General features: G+C 38.5%; 1 protein-coding gene across 1 annotated transcript; it reads left to right on the forward strand.

Moving 5' to 3' along the window:
• The first annotated feature begins 815 nt into the window (after positions 1 to 815).
• On the forward strand, positions 816 to 5,261 carry LOC116825101 (uncharacterized). The gene is made up of 5 exons (XM_075073443.1): positions 816 to 896; positions 1,542 to 1,790; positions 2,158 to 2,358; positions 4,026 to 4,184; positions 5,124 to 5,261. The coding sequence occupies exons 1-4, from the start codon at positions 816 to 818 to the stop codon at positions 4,101 to 4,103; spliced, it is 609 nt and encodes a 202-aa protein (XP_074929544.1). The 3' UTR covers positions 4,104 to 4,184; positions 5,124 to 5,261.
• The last annotated feature ends 5,094 nt before the right edge of the window (positions 5,262 to 10,355 follow it).

Genomic DNA, 10,355 nt, shown 5'->3' on the forward strand with positions numbered 1-10,355 from the left:
TCAGAAAAACATGATTTGAATCTTCAGCCTTTAGTTTTGCCAAACAGAAATTTTATTTCTGATCCAAAAATTAACCCTGTCACAGACAACAATTTGTAGAAAGCATTTTATGTATTGGTAGTACAGTGAGATAAATCCATCCACAAGATAATCTGGTTGTAGAAAGAACTTCTGTGTTTTTTACATTGAAAACTCTCAGCATCTTAGTCTCTTTTACTCAACAGGAAACACAGTCTTTGGAAGCAGAGCTAGCTCCAGACTCAGCAACTCAAATATTACAAGCTTCAGCAGTCAAAATAGTCAAGTTAGAAGTTATGAAACAAGTGTGTCTCTATAGAATACTGGATCTCTATAATGAACTCCAGGTATATCCTGTTAATTATTCCTCCATTTCACTACCTTCACATGAGAAGTTAATGCCAATTTGCTAAGGTCTGCATGATACCTTGAGAATATAAAGTACTACATGAACATGCTAAGGATCATTCAAATTCAGACCTTTTCCAGTCAGAGTTCGAAAGTGTAAAGGAACCTTGAATCAGCTAGAATTCAGCTACAACAGAATAAAGCTTGCTGCACCTCACAGCCACATCAGTGGCACAAGCTAAGCACAACAAGTGCCATTTTCAACGTGTAGGACTCAAGCACCCAGCTCTCTGACGTTCACTGGGAGCTTAGTGCCTAATTGCCATTTGTGCCTTTAAAAACTTCCCCCAACTTCCCAGATCTCTCAACACAGATATTCCTCAGTATGCTTCCTGCCTCTGGTTCATATCTCCACATGAGACAATCACGTCTTGCGCCAGTTAGTCTTGATGAGGCAGCAGGAGTTTCTTGGTAGAATTCTGAGACTGTTACTTGCTGACAAAAGTGATAGTATTTTTATTCATTATAATGTAATTGTATTACAGTAGTACCTTGTGTCCCCGTAGTGCTACCCACTATGTATACACAAAGTAAAAAATAGTCCTTATCTTGGAGAGTTTATCTTAAATAAACAAGACAGAAAAGAGTGAGAGACAGGAAGTATTATCTATTCCCATTTTACAGATGGAAAATGGTGGCACTGAGAAATTAAAGGACCCACACACAGTCTTTAGCAGAACTCAGAACTAACCCAGATAATCCTGATTCTCATGCCTTAACCACAAAACCATCTTTCCTCCTTCTAAAGCCATGCATGTTTGGGGCATGGTTTGCCAGGCATGTGCAAAGTTTGAGCTACTTCCTACCTCCTTTTGAGTGCCATTTACATCTATGCTTATTCCATATTTAGGAGTCCATCTACCCACTGTGCATGCTTACTGCACACACAAACTCACAAAACATATTCTGCACCCTGATCCTCTTCATTCAGAAAGTGTGGGATAGAACATGCATGTTCATAGAGTGGGGTTACACTATAATGTACTTGCCTCATAAGTTACACAAGAGCTAGCTATAGACTCAGCAACTCAAATACTCAATGCTAGAAACAAAATCTTGAATGTAGCAGCCAAGGAACATTTATTTTTCCATATCACTATATTTTCTCTCTTAAGAGACAGACGTGTCCAGAACGTGTGTTAAGGATTCTGAACACTTTACACTACAGAGCTACCGGAGAAACTGTGGCCCAAGAGGTGGCCCAGATTACTGAGGAGCAGCAAGTGGAGAGAGCTGTGGCTTTTCTCCAGAAACACCACAAAGAAGGGGACTTACTTATTGGTTTAAAGGAAGAGTCAGAGACTGAACTGAGGAATATGCAGACACAGTTCAGAATGGAGCTTCAAACCCAAACAGAAGAAAAGGTACAATTGCTATTGTGTTAATCTCTCTCTGTTTATGCTACTTTAAAGTAATGGGCAAGCACATGTATCTGACCATTGTATCAAAATGTAACATTGTTGTCTGTGGTTTGCAAACATTTGATTCATGTATTAGCCACACAAAAATGGTAACAAGAATTATCCAGCTCCATCAGGTTTCTGTATTTAGTAAGTGTGAATTCTGCGGGGCTTTTAGCTGTATAGATTCCCTTGTCCTTCAGTACAGTTAATTTATTTTTTTCTGTGACTGTTATGTTCAGACTTTTGCAGGCAGAATTTGAATACTTCAGAGCACTCAGTAATCTACAGGGAACGTAGTGTTAAAGAGTTTGCAATGTTTTCTTCCTAGATACAAGCCAAGGAAATGCAAGTGATTCAGGAGGCTGAAAGACAGGAGTTACCAAATCATATTGAGCATGTGGCATATTTTATCCTATCTCAGAGACACTTGCGGCAAACAGTAATAGTGCTACAGGACAGTTACAGATTCCAAAAGGCAGACTTGTGGACACAGACTGAAGAAAGAAACCTGTGCGAGTTTGTCATAGATGTAAAGCCCTTTTTTGTTGTTATATTGCATGTGTTTATGTTTTACGGGTTTTCAAGGATTGTTTGCTTTCATAGAAATGAGTGGCTCCAGATTACAGTATATCATATGGTCATTTCTGTAACAATTTACACATGCCAAACTGTACCTGAAATCTTCTGAAAAGTAGTATGGTTTACTGTGTTGATTTGGGACTCAAGGGATCTCTGGTCTGTTCTCAGCTCTACCATGCTTTGTGCCCATGAGCAAGTCACTTAGGACCAGAGTTTCAAGTGTGGCTTTTAATTCTGGGTGCCCAATTTGAGATGCCTAAGAGGTAACATTTTCAAAAGTGATTTGACAGCCTAAATCCCATAGAAATGAAATGTGATGTAGGCTCCAAAGTGCCTAAAACACTTTTGAAAGTGGGACTTAGGCTCCTAAATCATGTAGGCACCTTTGAAAATTTTACCCCTACTTGTTGTTGTTTATATCTGGCAACCCCAACAATATGCAAGTGTTTCCAAACATAAAGGAATACATGATCCCTATCCCACTGAGCTCACAGCCTAAACAAACAAACAGAGGATCCGGGAAGGGGCACAGCATATATACAGTTACGTTAACAAATATAATATGATGTGTAAACTAGTCTCAGATTACTCATTAAACTCATCATTGGCATCAACAAACTTCCCAAGGTGTATTGGAAACTGTGTGAAAAATAACAAGCTATCACTTCAAGGGTGAGGGATTTTTTTTATCCTAACTGCAGGATAGGGAGTTCTGAGGGAAGCTATGTGATCTGGATTGTTTGAATCAGCTTGCAGACAAACAGCCTAGAATAAGATGGGGTGAACTGTGCACCTGCATTTTAGGGAGTAGCCTGTTTTGTCTCTCTCTGGTTTTGGGTCTTGTATGTTATCGTTTTGAATTCTAAGAAATAAAGTAGAGTTACATTGCAACCTTCCAGCATGAGGGTTTGTTCGTATCTAATTTTTCTGTATGTAAGCTATAAACATCACACTTCTCACAGGCATTTTGGCAGTCGGGGGGTGGTCATCAGGAGAGACCAGAATGTGGAGAAGGTAGTGGCCTTTCAGATAAACTTAGGAAAGTTCTAATTTTGAGAAGTGCTGAGCACTCACAGCTGTTGACTTCACCTGGAGTTAAGCATGCTAAGCGCTTCTGAAAACTAGCCCCTAGTGCTGGGACTGTCAAATGATCCTCAATGGAAGTTAAGCACCTACCTCCTTTATTTTTGTTTAATAATTTATTTATGTGTAGATTTATGTTGGGCTTCTTTGAAAATCCCAGCCTGGGTTTCTAAGGTTGACATCCAAAAATGGAGGTATCCACAATTAGAAACCACTTATGCAAATAGAGGCCTCTGCCTCAGTTTGCCCATCTATAAAATGGAGACAATAATGCTTTCTCACCTTTGTTAAACATTTAGAGATCTATGGATAGAAGATGCCATATAAGTGGTAAGCATTATTATCTGATTCCTATTGTGCTTGATAGAATTTTGGAAGATCCTGTAGTTCCTATACCTTTCTGTAAGTTCTCAGTTAGCTGGCTTCTAGAAAGTAAAATCACCAATAAGAGGAGCAGGGTTCCATATTATGGGTGTTGTGGAATATTTCAGGTAATGCTGGATGGCTGTAACACATAGGCTTTTTGTGTTTCAGGGGGATGATGGTATGATGGGCATCTTACATCTATTGAAAGATAACATGGAGTACAGGCTTTCAGGACTGGAGCTGTAACAAGCTGCCAGATTATTACAACTCAGAGAGGAACAGTTTTTGGAAATAACCAAATGCCTGAAAGACTACTCTTTGGACAAGGTAAAATTGAAAAGAAATTATCCAATGATAATAACCAAAATATCCACTCTCCAGCTCTGTAGATAGCCTGTTTGCTTCCAGCATTTTTCTTAACAGCCCATGCAGAATTCTTAGTAACATCTTGACTCTTAACTATAGAGTGCATGCGATAATTTGAAATGAGCACAATTGTTTGTGCAGATCTGTTTTTGTACAGCTTTATACTGAGCCCTGGCTTTGTTTAAAACTTTCAACGTGTGAAAACAACACTGTAAATGAATCAGTATCAGTTTTGTTGCACTGGGCTTCAGATAACCAAAACTGATGAGAGGTTCATGTTCAGTTTTAGAGTTAGGGAAGGGTGGTCAGAGCTTCTAGGTTCTAGATCCAGTGTTGCCACTGAGTTCCTGCGTGACCTCTTGCAAGTCACTTAATCTCTCTGTGCCTCTTAGTGCATGAATAACGTGCCGCAAGTGGCACGTGACCAGGATTCATCACCGAATTTGGTCTAGTGGTTGGATCATTAGCTTCCCTGGTCCGGGCCAGGTACTGACAGGGAACACAACATGAACACTGATCCATACCCCCGCTCTCTGTGCCTTCTTTAATATATCTGTAGAATAGCATTATAATACTTACCTATCTTGCAGAAGTATTATAGAGACAAGGTGGATGAGGTGAATCTTTCTTTGGACCAGCTTATAAAAAATATTACCTCAGCCATATTGTCTCTCTAATATCCTGGGACCAACAATGCTACAACAACACTGCAGACAACTTACAGGGATATTGTGAGTCTGCATTAATTTATTTTAACAGAGCACATTGAGATCCCTCTATAAAAGAAGCTAAGCAATTATCTTTGTGACTATTATATAATAATGACATTCTTTCTGTGAATAAAATTCCTGGTTTTCTCTTTCTCTTTTTTTTTTGCCTTTCTGTGTGTATACTCTGCAGCCTGTGGATGAAGCTGGCTTCACAGCCAATGATCTACAGGAATTCAGAAAGCAGAAAATAAGGGAACTGAAAGAACATCTCAAAATCTTCATAGGCGATAAAAGAACTAAGGAGAATATTTCAAGCAATCCTGATCCACTACAGGTAGAAAAACAGCAAATTCTGTATCTTTTCAAACTGAATTGATTGCACCACATGCATGTCCCAGCTTGTAACGATACCTAAGCAACAATTGCAGCCTATATAATATAGATTATACTGTATACTATGTTGTTGTTTTTATATGTCCCCTTTGGGCTTAATTCAGTCTGATCATTTGGTAACAAAGACTTCAAGGTTGTGATGCTGGAGTTCAGATACTTGTGGCAGGCCCTTAACCACTCAGGCTACAGTGGGTCATCATGATACTTACTGCCTCCTTTCTTCCATGCCCCTACTCACTGCTCTGGGAAGTGAGCCATGCTTATATAATAACTAGCTGCACAACTACCCTCAAAATAGGACTTCATTGGTGCATGTGCCTTGTCCTGGCCATGTACACAGGGCTGACTTCTACCACTAAAGAACAAAGACATTGCCATATGGGAAGAAACGTTTGGGTCTTTCTACTCCATGGCATCCCATTTTCCCTTAAAGGGAAACACACAGGTTTTCTGTCANACATTTTAGAAAAGTTCCCTTTGCACCTGCCATAGGAGAAGTTAATAGGGACTTGAGAGAGGGTTTCACCTTCCTTGGAGCAATGATCAGAGTTCATTCATTAGAATCGGGGGAATGAATCATTCAGGACCAACTACCTGTGGTTCCAGGGACCACTGGGCAATACACTAAGTCTTCCCTGTCTTCTCTTTGTTCTCTCTTTAGGGAAGATCTAGTCATTTGTTTATTCATTCATCAGTTGCAGGCGATAGGAGTTAGCATAATCTCATAAGTACAAATAAATGGTCCAGATGATATCAAGTCCTTTTCTCTGTCACCTACAATCTAGAATACAAGTAAATTGGATAAGAGATTGGAAACAGTTGCAGGGCACAAAGGCCCCTGAATGCAGCAGCATATGCAGATTCAGCTAACAAATGAGAATTTGGAGTGTGTACCATTCAGCCAAACTGGCCCCAGTGCACTTATGTCAGCCCAGTCAGGAACCTTTATGCACTTTCCAGGAGTGGTTCTAGATTAATCAATCATTAGAGCTCCACACAAGGATATCCCACCCCATCCTCTTGATAGACTCTGACTCATTCCTGTATCTTTAATCTTCCCAAGTGAGAGAACCCAGCCAACAAATCAAACTTTGGTCATTTTAAAACTAGTTACTAATAAAGTGACCCTAGATTATAAATAGACAAATCATAGCTAGATTATGGAATAAGAGAAGAAGGAATTATATAAAGCAAGTATGAGCATCTCTACAATTCTTTGTTGAAAATTTCACTAACACATCATATATGTTGGCCTCATAGATGTCAAGATACTGAAGCAAACTGAACAATTGTTGGTATCAAGGATTATTCTCCTGAATCCTCAGTTCAGGTCACCTCTTCTGTGTGGTAAGCCCTTTACACAGTTAACTCAGTAGATTTGAATAATATAGCCCCCTTAGATTCACTTCCTTGGCTATGATTCCATCCATGCTACATCATTTTGTGTCAAACTAGCATCCTATGACCTTTGTATGGTGGTTCCCTAGCTCCACGCAATAGCTGCGGTGTAGATAACAGCTACATAAATACATTAAGCTAAATTTTGCATTCCTTAATTAATCAAGCAACAAAGAGTTCTGTGGCACCTTATAGACTAACAGATGTATTGGAGCATAAGCTTTCATGGTATTGACCCACAAAAGCTCATGCTCCAGTACGTCTGTTAGTCTGTAAGGTGCCACAGGACTCTTTGTTGCTTTTTACAGATCCAGACTAACACGGCTACCCCTCTGATACTTAATTAATCAAAACTCCAATTAATATGATAGGAAACAGAATTTAGTCCTCTTGCAGAAAATCATTTTTAATATATTTAAGATGTTTTAAATCAAATTTCTTTTCCCTTTTCATCAATCAAAATGTATCACTGACAAACAGAATGCCTTTAATAAAAAGCTTTGTAAAATAACCAGAAGTATTTTCTATGCACTCCAAGCAGGAGTTTTGGAAAATAAAGGTATTTATTTTAACCATTTTATTCATAACAAACACTGCGGAGAAGAGAACTCTCTTTTCAAGTTATATTAAAATCTCTTTAGTAACCAGCACTTAGATTTGGGCAAACAATTAAACAAGTTGCTCAAAATATTACCTTCATTGCACCAGTAAATTGTTTTATTCTAGGATATGAGTTTCTTATTTGCCTAGTGCATACACTGTAAGAGACAGTTATTTTTCACAGTTATATTTTTATATTTATTTGTGTAGATGATGATAAAGCCAAATATATGAAATCTTCTCCACTTCTCACTCTTCTGAAAGATGTGAATGACCAGCTCCAAGCTCATGCAATGGCAGTTGGGCTTCTGGAAAGCCATCTGCAGGAAAAAGGTAAATTTTCTTCCCTTCTGTTTTTAATGTACTTTTTTAGCACAATTCAGTATAACATTGGGAGATCTCTTTCTGTGTAAGCATCGAGTTGGCTGCTACTCAGATGTATTGGGATTAACTCATCTCGAGCAGGGCAGATGTCCTAATGTCATTTATGTTTATTCTGTGGTGGAAGTATGACCTAATGGCAAATATAGCAGAATCTGAGAGTTTGGGGTCAATTCCTGCCTTTGCCAATGATTTACTCTGTGATCTTAGGCAAGTCATTTAAACTCTCTTTGTCTTGGTTGTATAACAACACTTACCAGTTTTACTGGATGGGATGAAATTTGGTTAGTTGTAAAGTTTTTTGCACTTTGAGATCCTGGCATAATACATAATACATCAGAGTCATTTTATTTCCTATTAAACAGTGATGCTATAAACATTAGGAGAAGTATAGTAGATTATTTACTGACCAATTGTGCACTTAACAAATCTCGGGCTTTATTCTAATATAGGGGTAAGTCTGGTCATGTTTTAACTAAATCTGAGGGCATTGCTGCAGATCTAGCCATCTTCTCTTTCTGACACAGGTTACATGCATAAAGCGCTCTTATTATATACCTTTTANATCTCGGGCTTTATTCTAATATAGGGGTAAGTCTGGTCATGTTTTAACTAAATCTGAGGGCATTGCTGCAGATCTAGCCATCTTCTCTTTCTGACACAGGTTACATGCATAAAGCGCTCTTATTATATACCTTTTAACAATGACTCTTGTGCTTTCAAATAAACAACTTACGTCATTTCTCTGTAAAGGAACAGAAAGATTCCACTGACTAGGGTTAAACAATCACAATGTATAATGCAGAGTCTGAGTGTGCAAATATAACAGCCTCAGAATTAAATAAAATGACAGTAATAAATAGATAATAGACAATTGAGTATTCTGTTCTACATAAGTTCTTATACCATGCTCATCACCATAGCATCTGAGTGCCTTCCAGTAATGCATTGAAGGATGTGACTAATATCTGTCACATACTGTTTTCTTTCATCCTCTCACCAGGAGAGAAGAGTATGCAGTGGAATTGTCATGTTTGGTAGGCTGTTTTGTTGTTGTCTTTGTCATTTCTATTACTAAATGTTGTATAAATAGTCCAAAAAATAGGTTGTGTGTCATTTTAAAGTGTTTGCAATGAAATCAGTCTTTCCCAGAAAGCAGCACCTGCACATTCTTCTTGTCCCTTAATATTTCGTGATAAAAGAAAATGTACATAGGTGCTAAATACAAATGTAAAATGAAAATAAGTGAGTCTGTTGAAATACTGTTGTTCTCTGCAGACACAGGAAGTCCTTTTCAGGATATATTGGATGCTTTGATGACTCATAAAGGTGAACTAATACCAGTTCATCCTCCAACACTTTCTGCAAGGGAGTTTGTAATATACCAATATGGCATCTCCATTCTTCAGTTTCTCAGGCCTCATATCAGTGTAAGTTTAACATACTACAAGAAAATATTTCCATTCTCAGAAGGAAGCATGCATTTGTAGAAAAGCACCAATAAAACCCAGCAATGGGCTGCAGGAAACCCATCCATTGTGGGTGAAGGATGGATAGAGACTGCTCAGTGAGTGAGAGATTCAAAGGAGTCAAAGCCATGTTTCAGCTACAGTAGCTTGGGAGAATGGTCATATGACTGTGGTACTGGGCTGGGTCTCTGGGGATTGTGTTTAGTTCCTGGCTCTGCCACAGACTCTTTGTTGGACCCTGGTAAAGTCACTTGATCTCTTTGTGCTTCAGTTCCACTATAAAATGGGCATAATACTTCCTTTGTCTATATGGCTTTTAAACTTTGATGCAGGAAATCTCCTAGGCCTCCTCTACACCTAAAACTTAGGTTGACTTAGCTCAGGGCTGTGAAAAATTTCATTGTGCAACATAGTTAGATCAACCCTACTGTAGATGCTGCTACAACCTCTTGAGAGGGTGGATTTACCACAGTGATGGAAAAAACCCTTCCATCACTGTATTAAGCATCTACATGACAGCACAACAGTAGTGTAGCTGCAGCTGTGATGCTGTAGTATTTGTAGTGTAGACATACCTTTATATCTGTGCTTGTACAGCACTAGCACATTGGGGCCCTAATCTTGGTTAAGGCTTCTAAAAGCTACTGTAATACAATAAATAAATAATAATAATGAAGCACTAACCACCAGAGGCACTGGGCTCAAGTACGCTTTGATTTATTTAATTAGAAAATTGGCAAGAAGAACTCCAGTGATATGCTGGGGACATTTTAAACATACTCCATTTTCATGTGGTATTTGTTGGCTCTGCTTCAGTTGAAGATCAAAGCTGACATTTAAATTAATATATATCCCACTAATCCATCTGACTTTGAAGATATGAAGTACATACACATTTTTACAGAAACAATTATTTTTCCCTTTAGGCTCCAGAAATTAACCTGTGCGTTGCCTCCAGCATACCTCTCAGTAACACCACAGGCAATGCCTTCCAAAACTCTTTCTTTTATCAGGTATGTCAGCTTAGATCCTTGTCAGCATCCTCAATATTTTTGTCAGATATATTAAATTTTTGGATTAAGGAGTGAAATGCAAATACGCTTCCTATTTATCAAGTCATGGCACATTTGATTCCTTCTAGGAAAAGATTGCTTAACAAAGAAACAAAAAATGTCTCTGTG

Source organism: Chelonoidis abingdonii, chromosome 18 (assembly GCF_003597395.2).
Source record: "Chelonoidis abingdonii isolate Lonesome George chromosome 18, CheloAbing_2.0, whole genome shotgun sequence".
NCBI lineage: Eukaryota > Metazoa > Chordata > Testudines > Testudinidae > Chelonoidis > Chelonoidis abingdonii.

Excerpts from the sequence above, each read along its gene's own strand:
- LOC116825101 (XM_075073443.1), top strand. The coding sequence starts at position 816 with ATGAGGCAGCAGGAGTTTCTTGGTAGAATTCTGAGACTGTTACTTGCT. Across the intron at positions 897-1,541 it reads GTATTTTTATTCATTATAAT|AGACAGACGTGTCCAGAACG; the intron begins GTAATTGTATTA and ends TTCTCTCTTAAG. Across the intron at positions 1,791-2,157 it reads AAACCCAAACAGAAGAAAAG|ATACAAGCCAAGGAAATGCA; the intron begins GTACAATTGCTA and ends TTTTCTTCCTAG.